This window comes from Perognathus longimembris, chromosome 7 (assembly GCF_023159225.1).
Source record: "Perognathus longimembris pacificus isolate PPM17 chromosome 7, ASM2315922v1, whole genome shotgun sequence".
Classification (NCBI taxonomy): domain Eukaryota; kingdom Metazoa; phylum Chordata; class Mammalia; order Rodentia; family Heteromyidae; genus Perognathus; species Perognathus longimembris.
The window spans coordinates 49,085,760-49,102,327 of record NC_063167.1 but is presented as its reverse complement, the minus strand read 5'-3'; the positions used below and the strand labels follow the sequence as shown (position 1 = coordinate 49,102,327).

Here is a 16,568-nt window from a genome sequence, read left to right as displayed (position 1 = left end):
TCGCTTTAGCCACATAATGGTATCAATATTTTCACATGCTAATTTAAGTTTCTTTTCCCATACAGCTGTCCATAACTACATCTCAAAAAATAATAATTTGGTGATACTATGAAACTTCCGTTTTCAAGAAAATTAGAATAGGATTTTAAAATTGTTTTGCTTTACTTAAAAAATAAGCATCCATCCACAGTTGCAGTTACTTGCTGTTTGAGTAACTGGATTAGTATCTATTTAAGTTTTTCATCTTTTTTCTTTTTATGGTCATGTTGGAAATAGTGCCTCAGTGTGTTTGGAGAATAAATGTGGATATCCCTGCAGAAGCGAATCAGAACCTCTCATTTGGTGCTACTGAAAGATGGTGGGAACAAACGGATTTGACCAAGTTAATCATATCAAACAATAAACTCCAGTCACTTACAGATGACCTCCGGCTTTTGCCTGCACTGACTGTTCTTGATGTAAGTTGTTTATAGTTATGGGTTCTTTGTTGAAGAAAATTCAAAGCTAAACCTAGACTTTGGAGAGCAAACAAACAAACAAAAAACACCTTTCATACTGAGTTGGTAGAAAGCAAGGTCAACTAACAAAGTATTGTGTAAGGAGTAGAATAATGATTTGGGGAAAGTTACATCTCTGTGCCTTGGTTTGATTTCCATATCAACAAGAATTGAAACAATTGTCTACTTTTGACAGTTATTTTTAAATTTTAGTTAATGGATATAAACAGAATCCTTGTTTTTTATGTTTATTTTTTATGCTGGTCCTGGGGTTGAACTTAGGGCCTGGAAACTGTCCCTGAGTTTTTTTTTTGTCCAAAGCTAGCCCCTTATCACATGAGCCAGAGATCCACTTTTGGCTTTTTGGTTAATTGGAGAGAAGAATCTCATGGACTTTGCTGCCCAGGTTGGCCATCCTCAGATCTCAGCCTTCTGAGTAGCTAGGATTACAGGCTGGAGCCAGTGGTTCCCAGTCAGAATCCTTGTTAACAAGTGGCTGCTTTTTTTTTATTTTTTCTCTTTATTAAAGCAGTTACATTAGTTATTTAAGATAGTTGTTCTTTTTTGTTGTCATTTGTCTGTTTTTTTTTTTGCCAGTCCTGGGGCTTGAACTCAGGGCCTCAGCACTGTCCCTGGGCTTCTTTTGCTCAAGGCTAGCACTCTACTACTTGAGCCTTAGCATCACTTCTGGCTTTTTCTGTTTATTTGGTAGTGAGGAATGGAACCCAAGGCTTCATGCATGGTAGGTAAGCACTTTACCACTAAGCCATGTTCCCAGCCCCAAGTTAGTGTTTTTATTATTAGTTAGTGTATTAGTTAGTGTATTTATTGTTGTTTTTTTTATTTTTATTTTTGGCCAGCCCTCGGCCTTGGACTCAGGGCCTGAGCACTGTCCCTGGCTTCCTTTTTGCTCAAGGCTAGCACTCTGCCACTTGAGCCACAGCGCCACTTCTGGCCATTTTCTGTATATGTGGTGCTGGGGAATCGAACCCAGGGCCTCATGTATACGAGGCAAGCTCTCTTACCACTAGGCCATATCCCCAGCCCCTTATTGTTGTTTTTATAACATACCTTTAATTTATTTTTTTCTACTTGCTTTTAACTTTATTTACTTCGACCTTTAAACTTTAAATCTTTGTGTTCTAATTAAGGGAATCCATTTTTAGGTGTAGATGCCATGTCATGTAGTAATGTGAGGTATGAATCATTTATTTCAGAATCCATTTGTTTCTGTTACGTTTCATTTAGCAATATCAAAAATTCTCCAGTTCATGTGTGAAAGTGTTGTGTGGAAATAGTGAAATTTCTAGATACGTTTTAATTGTCTTTGTCTGTAACATGGATGTACAGGATTCCTCTGGAGTTTTTGTTTTTCTAACCTTAAAAACAGTATGATTCTAGCCAGGCACCAGTGGCTCCTGACTGTAATCTTAGCTACTCAGGAGGTTGAGATCTGAGGATTGAGGTTCGAAGCCAGCTTACGCAGGAAAGTGTGAGACTCTTGATCACCAACCAGCAAACAACTTGAAGTAGAGTTGTGGTTCAAGTGGTAGACCACTAGCCTTGAACAAAAATCCTCAATTATACCACCTAAGCCCTCACAAAACCCTAAAACCAAACCAAAACAATAATATAGTTCTGTAATTATGTAATTTTTACATATATTACATAAATAATATCATCAGAGGGATATTGTTTATGATCCTTTCACCTCCTACTAGAAATTGAAACTCTACTCAAGGAGATGAGCTACTTTTTTGTTGTTGCTGGTCCTGGAGCTGGGGTGCTCTCCCTGAAAGTTTTCTGTTCAAGGCTAGCACTATCTCATTTTGAGCCACAGCTCCACTTCCAGTTTTCTGGGAGGTAAGCATCTCAGGGCCTTTTCTGCCTGGGCTGGCTTTGAACTGCGATCCTCACATCTCAGCCTCCTGAGTAGCTAGGATTGCAGGTGTGATACACCAGTGCCTGACTGCTTTTTATGTATTTTGTTTTTAATTATATTTTAAATTGCTAAGCTCTTCTTATGAACAGTTTGGTCAGTTTCAAACTATTTCTCCTTTTCTACACATAGAACAAATTATCAATAGCTTTGTCATTGCCATTGAGTTAGAAGGACAAGGGATTACAATCATAGGTACATAATTTTGTATAATAGCAAAGCTCAAATATTGCTAAACATATCTTTGGTTTTTTAATAATTGTAGATACATGACAATCAACTGACATCCCTTCCTCCTGCTATAAGAGAGCTACAAAATCTTCAGAAGCTTAATGTCAGGTAAAGTTTGGCTTATTTTTTTTTCTAATATTGCAATTATAATTGTATAGACATAATATTCTTAAAATATTTTTTCCTTACATTAGAAAATGTCACTGGGTTGAAATGCTAGTTTATAGGTAATAGTACTTGCTTAGTATTTTTAAGGCTCTTGTTTTAGTCCCCAGCTCAAAATGAATGCAAATACTTTTGTGTTGTTACAGAAAGTAGTTAAAGGAGAATTAATTACTGGGGTTTGAAACTTAAGGGCCCCCACTTGCCACTACTTGAGCCATATTCTAGTCCTTCTTGCTTTAGCAACTTTTCAGATAACAGTATCAGTTTTTTGCCTGGTGCTGGCCCTGGCTTGCTATACTACCAATCTCATATTTCCTGAGTATCTGTGATTACAAATGTGAGCTACCACTGCTAACCTCCTCTACCTCAATTTTTTTTTAATGAAAAGATATAATGTCTTACTATGTTGTCCAGACTGGCTCCAAATTGCTGGGCTCAAATGGTATGTATTTTTATGTTTTCAATATTTTCTTATTAAATAGTTGAACAAAGGTATTCAGTGATATTGTTTATTATGTCAGCTTTCTAAATATCTGACTACAGGTAGTATATTGTCTAAAATGCACAGCAGATTATCTTTGTGTTTGCCTTAAAGGTTTTTTTAAATGACATTAAGGCCCAATGATTAAAAAAATTATTGTCTATGTAATGTGATAATTTATTGTGGTTCTTATGATATGCCAAGTTTTAAGTTACCTTGATAATTTAAAAAAAATCTAGCTGCTAACCTATAAGGAGTAAATACTAATTCTTTCATTAATGTTGAAGAATTTTATTTCTTGCATTTGTGATGCTCAATATGACTTGGCCTTTTGCACTGTAGAAGAGCACTGTGCCTCTGAGCTGTACCCTGCCATTAGTTATGATTTGAAATATTACCAGTTTTTAACTTTTCCAAAAACTCAGGGATCCTATGAACATATTTTTGATAGTGCCATTAATAGGTACTTTGGAGACTAAGTGGCTAAGGCTCTAGCTAACTATCTGCTCCCTAAAATGTATCCAGAATTTTGGAATATGCTATATCTGGGTTAGAAAAGAAGAAATTAAGGGAAATTTCATTTAGGAGAAGAAATAAGATACTTTTATTTAGAAATTCTTTCATTTACATGAGTCATTTGGAAAAGTTTTATAAAATAAGTATGTTTATGACTTTTTTTGTTGTTTTTTTTTGTTGGTAGGGGGGCTTGAACTCTGGGCGTGGCCTCTGTTCCTAAGCTCTTCAGCTCAAGACTAGCGCTCTATCACTTTGAGCCACAGTGCCACTTCCAGTTTTTGCAGATAAGAGTCTCATGGACTTTCTTGCCCAGGGTGGCTTTGTACTGTGATCCTCAGATCTCAGCCTTCTGAGAAATAGAATAATAGGTCTGAGCCACCAGCACCTGGCATTAGGTGTGAGTTTTGATAAGTTCTTAAATTAATAAGCACTCAGTTTCTATTATGAGTTCATGGAGTTGGCAAGGACAAATGCCTTTGTGAAATGGGTGTTGGTTCACTCTTATAATCATGGCAACTCAGGAAGCTGAGAGCTGAGAATCAAAGCTGACCTGTGCCAGAAAGTCAGTGGGTCTCTTAACTCCAGTCTACCAGAAAGCCTGAATTGGAACCATGACTCGAGTGGTGGTGGAGCACTAGCCTTGGGTGAAAAAGCCGATGTCCTGATTTCAAGCCTTAGAACAGGCACACATAAAAAAGTAAAAGATTTCCTTTGTTAAGTATTTCTTGTCTTGTCTACCAAATCATCCAGCACTTATTTTTGTCAACCTATAGCCATAACAAACTAGAAATGCTCCCTGAAGAGATGACACACCTAAGAAACTTGAAGGCCTTGTATCTCCAGCATAATGCATTAACTGAAATACCAGAGGAATTTGAGCAACTTTCCAATTTAGAGGATTTAGTAAGTTGTAATTTTTCAGTTTTTGTATGATTTGTAGCTTCTGAGTCTAATACATAGAAAAGCAGTGATTTGTGAATCTATAACTGTTACTAACCCTCCATTGTACAAATAATCTGTTTCCCAAGTAAGTAGTCTGCTTCATCTTTAAAAAAGATTAAGTCCTTGCAGGAAAAATGAAACTTTCTTAAGTTGTCCTCTGACATACTGTAGAGGATAAGCTCAGTAAACTTCTGGAGAACACCTCATAGGAAACCATAGCTTCCCCTATGTTACCTTTAATTTATGTTGTTTGTACTATACCTACTATCTTCATGAGAGATTTTAAGAAATAACAAATGGCCAAGACTTTTTATTTCAGTAAATAAAGAGCTCTGAAGTCATGAAATTTTCAGTTTCAGAGGTTTCAATCCATTATGATGATGAATCCTTGGCAGAGCAGAGCAGTTCCCATCATGATAGTCAAGAGCACAGACAAAATGATGGAAGTCCATAACTTTTGAAATTCAATGTCCAGATTCTTAATAGCTTGTCCAATGTTACTGTTGATTATACTAACTTAGCATGTAAAAAAGCCCTTATTGTTTTGTTTTGTTTTTTTTTCCTTTTTGTGAGAGTAGGGCCTTGAGCTTGTTAGGCAGGCCCTCTATCACTTGAGTCATGCCTCCAGTCCCTCTTTGAATAGGTCTCACTTTATGCCCTATCTGTCCTGGATGTAATCTTCCTATTGGTGCTTCCCTTTAATGCTCGATGCCAGATGCACAACACTGCTTTAGCCAATGTGCTTCTCCTAAAGTTGGGATGACTAGTACACACTACTGTACCCAGTCATTGATTGGGATTGACTATCATGGATTCTTATTTCTAATCTGGTTTTGTACTGCGATACCCAAATCTTTGCCTTTCAAGTAGCTAGGCATATAAAACTTTTAACGTTTTTTAAATGATGAGGTTATCTAGTATTTTTACCGTTTTAGCTTACTATATTCAGCTGTAGAATATAGTTGCTTGACATTAGACTAAATCTGCAGGAAACATCCTGTATGTCATTTATTCTAATTCATTGTTGACATTGGCTCTGTCTATGACATTGACACTTCATTGATAGCTGAGTGTTAGGTAGTGTAATACTTGAGTTATACCATTGTCTTTTTAAAAATTAAAAATACATTTTCTTGTTGCCCATCCTGGGGCTTGAACTCAAGTTTGGGTGCTGGCCCTGAGTGTTTTTGCTCAGGGCTGGCTGGAGCCACAGCTCCATTTCTGGATTTTGTTTTTGGTAGTTAAGTGGGGATAAAAGTCTCATGAGCTTTCCTGCCCAGGCTGGCTTCAGTCTGTGATCTTCAGATTTCAGATACCTGAGTAGCTAGGAGCCACCAGCAACTGAAAGTCTTGTCTTTTAAAGGTTGTTTCGTGCAAAGTTCTCTCTCTCTCTCTCTCTCTCTCTCTCTCTCTCTCTCTCTCTCTTTCTCTCTCTTTCTCATTTTTGGCCCTGGGCCTTGAGCTCAGACTGGCTTTGTACCATGGTCCTCAGATCTCAGCCTCCTGACCAGCTAGAATTATAAGTGTGAGCCACCAGTTCCCAGCTTCTCATTACATTTTTTTTTAAGCAGAAAGTCAAAATTAAAAAAAATACAATATGGAGATTAGTTAACAAGCTTGAATTAGTAAACATACAGAATAGTCATCTGGTTGTGGTCAAAGTGAACATGTTGGCTGGGAATGTGGCTTAGTGGTAGAATGCTTGCTTACCATGCATGAAGCCCTGGGTTCTATTCCTCAGTACCACATAAACAGAAAAAGCCAGAAATGGCATTGTGGCTCAAGTGGTAGAGTGCTTGCCTTGAGCAAAAGAAGCTCAGGGACAGTGCTGAGGCCCTGAGTTCAAGCCCCAGGACTGGCAAAAAGAAAAAAAAAAAACTGAACATGTTGAGGTCAGCAGAACCAAGAAAAATATTTTACCCCAAGTTAAAATGTCTTAAAATTAAAATTAAACTACCCTTGTAGTTTCATTTTGTTTTTTTCAGAAATTCCTGTTTTGATGATCTTTTTCACTTTATGTTATGAATTACCAATAGTTACTTAATTATCATAAGAACTCATTATATTTAGATGAACAAATGAATTTATGTATCCCAACGATGACATGTACTATGTAGTATAAATTAGTTTTAATGAAAATCTTCTTGTATGGTATTTTGGAAGTAGAAATTTGTTCTAATTCCTGCCTACTACATCGATGAGTACATTGTGTGACTATAGATGTTGAGGAGTATCCATTTGATTATTTGAGAGATAATCAGTGAATGAAGAGTATTGTATGTACTTTTTAGAAGAATTCTTGTTTTAATTTTCTCAATTCTGAAATCCTTTTTTAAAGATACTTATTGACTTTTCCATGAATTCATTTTATTATTCAATCTTCGCTTTTCAAAGGATCTTTCGAACAATCGTCTTATAAGCATTCCTGCTAGTTTTTCTTCTCTATCCAGTCTAATGCGACTCAATCTTTCCAGTAACCAGTTGAAGAGTTTGCCAGCAGAAATAAGTAGAATGAAAAGTAAGTTTTCTGTATTTTAAAAATTGTAAGTTTGAATTTGATGCAACTTGATCTTAGGCTAATAATTTTAATAGTTACTGAGAAGTATAGTGTTTTTATGGTGATAAATGCAAACAATGCATACATATTTTCTCCAAACAATTATTTTGTACAATTTACCTAAAGAACTAGCCCCAAAAGGTACTGGGATATCAAAACTCTAGGCACTTTAGGTCAGTGCTCTACCAATAAGCTAAGGCCCCAGCTCTTAATATTAATACTACTATTTCTCTAAAAATTTTATTTGCATATATTTCATTCGGTGGTAGTTTATTTTTAGCCACTACAGCTGTATACTATAGTATAGGTTCATAAGTCTGATGAGGATTTCTAACCTATTCTTTGAAGTTCCATATAATCAACAGAATATTTTTTCTCTCTGAAAATATATTGGATTTTTAATAAATATTTATTGCAGGATTAAAGCACTTGGATTGTAATTGTAATCTCTTGGAAACTATACCTCCTGAATTGGCTGGCATGGAGTCATTGGAATTACTTTATTTGCGGAGGAATAAATTACGTTTTCTACCTGAATTTCCATCTTGTAGACTATTGAAGGTACCTTTAGTTGATTGTTGTTATATGAGTATGTTTTTCAAAACTCATTTATGAGAATGTATTTCTTGAAAAGGAGCTATCTTGTTTTGCAGTAGTCATATGTGTTAGTTATATGTACTATTCTTTCCCTGTTATTATTTTTCAGAAATTTAGTGTGACTGAGATTTGTGCTATTCTGTTAATAATATTTGTGTGGTTTATGTTGGTACTGGGGCTTGAACTCAGGGCCTGGGCACTGTCCTTTAACTTTTTCTCTCAAAGCTGGCATTCTACCACATCAGCCACAGTTCCACTTCTAGTTTTTTGTTAATTAATTGGAGGATAAGACTATCGAGGATATTCTTGCTTGGGCTTGCTTTGAACTTCGATCTTCTGATCTCGGCCTCCCGAGTAATGGGATTATAGGTATTAGCCACTGGCATTCAGCTTTGATAGTAATATGTTTTTAACAGAAAATACTAATTTCACAAATTAAAATTTATTTCGTCTGCTGAACAGTTTTTATAGCTGAGAAATATTATAATAAGGCTAACACGTTAAGTCAAGCTATATAACAGAAGCCCTGAAATACTGGTAAGGAATATGTACCTAAATCTTTAAATTTGCACCTCTCAGAATTTACCTGATTATATTCAGGTTAATTTAAGGTTAATTGCTTTCTTTAGGCTTTAAGAATATCATTGATATTGTTTTTTAAACTTGCCACAATTTGCTTTTCTTTGTATACTTTTATGTGCCAGTGTTAAAGAGTAATTTGTTAGTATTAATCAGTTAAATAGGGAATTTCTTTCCACATGTCTATATATGCAAACAATGTATCTTGATCAGACTTGCTCTGTCACTCTCCTTTATCCTTTCCTACCCAAAGTTTTAAACAGAATGGTGACAGTGATTTAAAAAAATACATTGGGAAAGTTTTCATTTACTCAGATTAATTTTCACCTTATTATAGATTTTTCAAATTGAATATCAGTGTATATAGTAACCAAATACAATGCTTTCTAATAAAGTGATTATAATATAAATATTTTTGAACTGATTGATTTGTTCATGGGAGTAATTTTTCATTAGTACTTTTTACAGTTATACTTCTTTTTTTTTTTTTTTTTTTTTGGCCAGTCCTGGGCCTTGGACTCAGGGCCTGAGCACTGTCCCTGGCTTCTTCCCGCTCAAGGCTAGCACTCTGCCACTTGAGCCACAGCGCCGCTTCTGGCCGTTTTCTGTATATGTGGTGCTGGGGAATCGAACCTAGGGCCTCGGGTATACCGAGGCAGGCACTCTTGCCACTAGGCTATATCCCCAGCCCCTACAGTTATACTTCTATTAATCCTACAAATATAATTACTAAATTGTTTCTGGTTTAGTTTTGAAAATTCATATTTCTGCCAGATTTAATAATAATTTAAAAATTCTTGAAAAATTGACATTTTCTTGTTTTGAAAATAGCTTAAATGTAATAGAAAATCTAAACAATATGGTATTTAAAAGGTTATATTTTTTCCCATGTGTGTTTCTATGATTTAAAAGAAAGAGTATCCAAAATACACATAACTGATGTTTGGTTTTGTAGGAATTACATGTAGGTGAAAACCAGATTGAAGTGTTAGGGGCAGATCATCTTAAGCATCTGAATTCTATCCTTGTGCTAGACCTGAAGGATAACAAGTTAAAATCTGTTCCAAATGAAATTATGCTACTACATTCTTTGGAAAGGCTTGACCTAAGCAACAATGATATTAGCAGGTATGTTTAAAGAGCAATTGAATAGACATTAGGCCTGTATTTTCGTTATAATTTTTTGCTTTAAAATAAAAAAGGTCCTTTTAAAAAATGGAATTAACTAAATTGTTATTGCACATTCATTAAGTACAAAGATAATATTTTGTCCTTACAGGCTAACTTGGTATACTAATAAAAGCAGCTAAATTTAGAAATTATTGTAACTTACTATAAACTCTGTAATAAGCCTGAATATTATCATCTATATTGTTCATTGCTCTAGTTCTAACTCATAGTTCAGTGCTTCATACATATAAGGTACTAGATAACTACTTGTTGAATTTGTTAAATTAATATAAAACTGTACAGAAATATATAATGCTTTAGAGTCTTGAGGGATTCATTACTTAGTAGAAGGAATCCTGGCAGGCTTTAGGACTGGGATTAAGGTGAAGCAAGTTAGTTGTCTACAGTGTAAAGTTTAAGACCACATTTACTTTCAGGATCATATCCTACCATAGTCCTACTATGTGACTACTCATTTAAGCAATGACTATGATTTTCAGATTCATGTATGAGGATTTGGTGAGTGATCCACATGGAAAGAAGAAATAGCACAGAGCTTGGGAATTCTAAAAATAGGGTGCACATAGAAATAGGGAGGTTATAAGAATTTAGGGCGTTAAAATGTAAATTCCAGGTGGGAGAAGATCTTGAAGAATCCTTTTTTTCTTTATTAGTTAACAGCTATTGGTAGACTGAACAGATTACATTGGTTGTAATGTCATTTAAAACAAGAAGCTGATGACAGTGAGGTAAATTGAATAGAGTAAGATTGTTGTTTGGGTGGGAAATTATATAATACTCTTATTAGCTTAAACTATTTCTCAGTAAGGAATACATACTATCTGCAACATACTGTGAGATTCAGATTTACTCAGGATTATACATCCACTAAATGTCTAAGGATTTGACCTTTGATACTGGGAAGGCTGAATTCTGTTTGACAGAAGAAATCTATTAGGGAAGATTTTGTTTTTTCTTTTCATGCTGGTCCTGGGGCTTGAACTAAGAGTCTAGGTGCTATCCCTGAGATTTTTTTTTGTTTTTTTGTTTTTTTGGTCAGTTCTTAGGCTTGATGTCAGAGTCACAGCACTGTCCCTGAGCCTTTTTGTGCTCAAGGCTAGCTCTCTACCACTTGCCACAGGCCACTTCCAGCTTTTTCTGAATAGTTTACTGGAGGCAATTGCTTCATGGACTTTCTTGCCCAGGCTGGTTTCAAACTGTGATCCTCAGATCTCAGCCTTCTGAGTACCTAGGATTGCAGGTGTGAGCCACCATACCTTGTGGTAGCTTGTCCCTGACGTTTCTTTCTGTTCAAGGCTAACACTCTATCTCTTGAGTCATAGCTGCACTTCTGGCTTTTTTGGAGATAAGTCTCATGGGAGGTCCTTACTAAGCTGGCTTTGAACCTTGATCCTCAGATTTCAGTGTCCTAAGTAGCTATGATTACAGGCATAAGCTACCAGCTCCTGGTACAGATTTTCTCTTTTATGTATATTTCAATAAATAAATTGTAAAACTGCAAATTTGCTTCCACAGTGTATATTATGGCATATGGTAAAACATAATCATAAATTTCTTGTGCCTTTTGCAATCAATTCCCTTTCCATACCCCTAATACCTAACAACCACTAATGTGCCATGTTTTATACTTTTACCTTTTTATGGAATATCATATAAATAGCCTTACATAGTATATAATTTTGTATATTCCTTTTATCTTGTAGCAGTTTATTAATATTTATTATTTATTTATTGTGGTACTGGGAAATAAATTTAGACTTTGTACAGGTTAGGCAGCTGCTAGACAGCTAGAGCCATGTCTATTCGCTAATATTTCTATTTTTAGTATTTACTTTTTTAGTGCTACAGTTCAGCAAATGTTCTGTTAGCTTATATTCATTTCTAGTAGTTTCAACATAATAAATGATACCATTAAATATATATTTGGTTTCTTTTTTACATACTTGATTTATATCTTCAGGGAAATATTCTGGTTTATATTATTTGGATTTTCTTTGAGATTTATATATTGTTTGTCATATGTTGTTTTTATAATCAACATTTTGGTTGGTTGTCCTTATATTAATATTATCCCTGAAATTAATTTAATTATTTGTAGTCTGCCCTATTCATTGGGAAACCTTCATTTGAAATTTTTGGCACTAGACGGAAATCCTTTGAGAACTATTCGAAGGGAAATACTAAATGTAAGTATTTTTAGAATTCAGCACTTTATTTTTTAATCCACATTTATGTATGTTGATTTATAGACTTAAAGATATGCCTTGGCAAATGTAGTTATGTCTCTCCCATTTCAGAAAGGAACTCAAGAAGTCCTCAAATACCTAAGAAGCAAGATCAGAGGTACTTTTCTGTTATTTCCTCTTTTTAGAAGAGTTCCATGAATAGAAGAGCAATGTTAACACTGTATAGGGTAAATGTACTAGTCCAGGATGTGCATTATCCATACAGATGCAAGTTAAAAGGGTAGCTAAATGCATTTAGCAACTGAGTTTTGGACTGGTTTGTTACATATACTGGTATAATTTTTTTTTGTTTGTGGTCTTGTTCTTACTACAATGTCACACATAAAACTGAGATATACCACATTTTAGTAAACCATTAAATTTAATAAAATTTTAAAATAGATTAAATTTATAATATTACTTTTGGAACATGGTCATTCTAAGTTAACATAAACTAAAATGTGTTTTTTTTCTTAATTTTTGTCAGAACTTAGCAAACCTGTGAATGCAGGTACTTCTGTCAATATAGTAACAAGTCAGTAGAACTCATAGGTTATATCCTGAAAGTGAAGGTTTGTTCCTTTCTGAAGTTAAAGTAAGTGCTCATTGAAGCTTTGTCAGGATCTAATAGGTACATCTTATTATAAATCCAAGTAATTAAAGATATCCCATTATTAAGAATTTAACAATCTTTTTATAATGTCAACTTTAGGGATTAGGTTTGAGTTTTAAAAATTCAGCATCTGACATTCCAATCTTAGGTGCCTTACAGTTTATCATGAGCTTAAAGAATGTACTTTAAGCAGAGAACTTTATAAGACGATCTTAATCTGGAAGTGTTAAGATTGTAGTTTCTGCAATCTTCTGTAGTTTTTGGGTAGGAAATATGTAGCAGTAATACTTTATCTGCTCAGGGTGTGGTCCTGCTAGGTTCCTAAAGTCTCCATGGGGTACCATTATAGTTGAACCCTGGTATCCTCTTTGAAGTTTGTGTTGAAACTTTATCTGCAATGTAACCATATTGAGAGTTGTAGCCTTCAGGAGAGGATGGTGTCATGAAGACAGGAGCCTCACGAATAGAACTGGCACCCTTATGAAACTGTTTAAGGTTAAAGGGAGCATCCTCTTCTGTCATGTGAGAATGCTGGAAGAAGCCCCGTGAACTTGGATGCTAGCCTTCAGTACATTTTAGTTGTTTATAAATTACTCTGTTTGTAGTGTTTTTAGTTAGAGCATCAGAAAGAAGGGTACTCAGGTGTGTCATCATAATCCTTAAGCTTATGTGTTCCCAAAACTGCCTTTACTTCACAGTTTAATTCCTTACTGTGTCATCTTGCTGTGTTATTTGTATAGTAGTTAGAATACTAACCTCACAATTTCCATATCTTAATCTCTGCTACCGGGAAATATTACTTACATGGCAGAGGGCAATTAAGAGAGCTCATCAGTTAAATAAGGGCAAAATAAGGATTTTGTAATGGATTAAATGCAATGCCCAACATTATTACAAGATTCTTAAAAGCAGACACAGTGATGTAGAGCACTTTTTCATATGTCTCTTGGCCAATCTCATTTCCTCATCAGAGAAGTCTCTTTTTAAGTCTTTAGCCCACTTGTTGAGGGGGCTGTTGGTTCTTTGCGGTTTTGTTTTGGAGGAATTTAATTTTTTTAGTTCTCCATATATTTTAGAAATGAGGCCTTTGTCCGTTGTATGGCCAGTAAAGATCTTTTCCCAATCTGTGGGCTGTTTGTCTTGGGAGCTATGTCCTTTGCCCTGCAGAAGCTCTGCAGTTTGATGCAGTCCCGTTTGTCCATCCTTTCTTTGATTTGTAGCATTTCTGGGTCTTTTTTAAGGAAGTTCCTGTGCCAAGGAGCCTAGGTGTTTCTCCTACTCCTTCTTTTAATGTTTTCAGGGTATCTGTTTTGATTTCGAGGGATGGTCTCTCTCATAGGGAATAATTAGCACAGGTTTACGCTAGTCACAGCAGAGGATCACAACAGCCCAATAGCCTCTATGAACACATGAGATGATGCTAAGTGAAATGAACTCCATGTTATGGAAACGATTGTTATATCACATTTGTAACTACTTTCAACGTCCCATGTGTATCTGTAGCTTCTACTATTGATGATGTTCTTGTATTAGCAATCATTTGCTAATCTTTTTTTTTTTTAAATATAAGTGGTGTGCTCAACAAAAGAAAATAGTGGTTCAATAACATTAAGGTATGCAGAAGTGGCTCTGTGGCTCCAGTGGTAGAGCACTAATCTTGAGTAAAAGAAGCTCAGGGACAGCACCCAGGCCCTGAGTTCAAACCCCAGGAGTGCCAAAAACAAAAAACCCTAAAAAACAAAAACCCAAAACCAACCAAAAAACTTTATGGTCTGTTGAAATCACTGAGGGCTTGGTAAAACAGATTGGTAGGCCTTACTCTCATCATTTCTTATAAATGGAGCCAAAAATGTTTGCATTTTTCTTTTTTTAGATAGAATCTTACCTACTTGACACTCTGTAGTTCAAGCAGGCCTGAAAATTCACAATCCCGTCTCAGCCTCCCAAGTGCTGAGATTGGCAGTTGTGTAACACTAGGCCTAGATGAAAAATTACATTTCTAAAAAGTGTCCAGGTGAGACTCATGCCATTTTGCTCTTCCCTCTCAAATGCCATATTATGGGCCACTTTTCCTTCAAGAACTTGACTCTTTCCTCTCTGTCTATATCCATTCATTTGGTTCATAGAAGTTGTAGCATCTATAAACTTTGCCAGTACTGTTAGTGGTTTTCCTAAGGTTCGCTCCTCCTCCTAAACCCTAGCTCTGTTGCCTTAGAAAATAATTATTTAGTTTCTTTCATTTTGATGTGGGATAATAAAACCAGATATTAAAACATTTTAGACAAGGTTATTAACAAAGTGCCCAATGTGTCTGCCTTCCTTCTGTGGTAGTTACTCTTTTGGGGGATTTGCCAGGCACTTCTAGATCACATAAGGCCTTCCTACTTCTTCTCAAAACTCTGATCTCATGAGTATGTATTCAAAATGTATACTATACTGTTTTGTGGCTTTTCTTTTTACCTTGTTCCCTGGACTCAGTTCATCTTCTGTCTTCATGTCTTACTGTAATAGTACTTACAACTAAATATGTTGATGTTACAGAATGAAGGGACCAAAAAAGCTAATGGACTACAATTCTTTGCTTTTTTTTTTTTTTTTGCCAGTCCTGGGGCTTGGACTCAGGGCCTGAGCACTGTCCCTGGCTTCTTTTTGCTCAAGGCTAGCACTCTGCTACTTGAGCCACAGCACCATTTCTGGCCATTTTCTGTATATGTGATACTGGGGAATTGAACCCAGGGCCTCATGTATAAGAGGCAAGCACTCTTGCCACTAGGCCATATCCCCAGCCCCCTTTGCTTTCGTTTTTGAGAGCCAATGGGGCTCATGAGGTTTTCTGATCCCTTCTGAAACTACTGGAAGCTCAGAGTAATCAATCAGTGCTTGCTTCAAATGGATAAATCGAAGCTCTGATGATATCCTGAGTAGGTGACACACACTCAACTCAATGACCCACATATCCTCTAACTCATCAAATGAATCAATGTGAGAATTTCCTAAAAACATCCTGTAATCCCAGCTTTGCAGAGGTATAGGTAGGAGGGTCATGATTCCTGGTTAGTCTAAGCCATAAGAGATAGCAAATCCTGTTTCAAAAAACAAGCTGGGGGCTGGGAATATGGCCTAGTGGTAGAGTTCTTGCCTCATGTATGTGAAGCCCTTGGTTTGATTCCTCAGCACCACATATATAGAAAAAGCCAGAAGTGGTGCTTTGGCTCAAGAGGTAGAGTGCTAGAGCAAAAAGATGCCAGGGACAGTGCTCAGGCCCTGAGTTCAAGCCCCAGGACTTGGGTGGGGGGCCGGGGGGGGGGGAAAGCTGGAATTCATAGCTTAGTGGGAGTGGAAATAAAGTTTTGGAAAAAGTTGAGACCCTATCTGAAAAAAAAAAAGGATCTGACATATGGCTCAGGGAATACAGTGCTTGTCTAGCAAATGCAAGGCAAGGCCCTGTGTTCAAACTCCAGTTCTACTTTCCCACCTGAAAAAAAGAAGTGTTACGCTAGGCACTGGTGGGTCATGATGGAGGTTCCAAGAAAGACTAGGAAGGAAAATCTGTCTCCAATGAACCACCAAAAAGCTGGAAATGGAACTGTGGCTCAAGTTGTAGATTGAACAAAAAGCCCAGTGATAGTGCTTAGACCTTGAGTTAAAGCCTCAGCATTCTTTCTCTCTTTCTCTCTCTCTCTCTCTCCTCTCCTCTCCTCCCCCTCCTTCTCTCACACCCACACATACACTTTCTTTTCTTTTCCAAGCTTAATGGACTATCCTATTATTTTAGCTACGTTCCAGTTACTTGCACAGCTAATAGAGTGTTTTTCTCACTGGAAACTTGTAGGATCTTTTCTTCTCCTATTGTTTTGATGATAATAGGGTTAAAGAATGTGATTTATATAGTAGGGAACTGCAAGCATGAGGCCCAGAGTTTAAACCCCAGTACTGAAAAACAAAGTATGATAATTTGGTGCGTCTCTTTTTTTCATCATACTTGCTATTTAATGGGTCTTTTCAATTTGATTGTGTGTGTGTGTGTGTGTGTGT

General features: G+C 36.1%; 1 protein-coding gene across 2 annotated transcripts in view; it reads left to right on the top strand.

The window, feature by feature from the left end:
* Positions 1-16,568, top strand: part of Lrrc40 (leucine rich repeat containing 40) — a 36,553-nt gene that overhangs the window by 648 nt on the left and 19,337 nt on the right. Inside the window, exons 2-9 of one of the 2 annotated variants that reach the window (XM_048351562.1) lie at positions 319-458; positions 2,702-2,775; positions 4,603-4,732; positions 7,166-7,289; positions 7,747-7,889; positions 9,460-9,632; positions 11,794-11,881; positions 11,993-12,038. In XM_048351562.1, the coding sequence (XP_048207519.1) occupies positions 319-458; positions 2,702-2,775; positions 4,603-4,732; positions 7,166-7,289; positions 7,747-7,889; positions 9,460-9,632; positions 11,794-11,881; positions 11,993-12,038 (918 nt within the window). Of the gene's footprint in view, positions 1-276; positions 459-2,701; positions 2,776-4,602; positions 4,733-7,165; positions 7,290-7,746; positions 7,890-9,459; positions 9,633-11,793; positions 11,882-11,992; positions 12,039-16,568 lie in introns of both variants that reach the window. The other variant, XM_048351561.1, reaches the window with a different exon arrangement.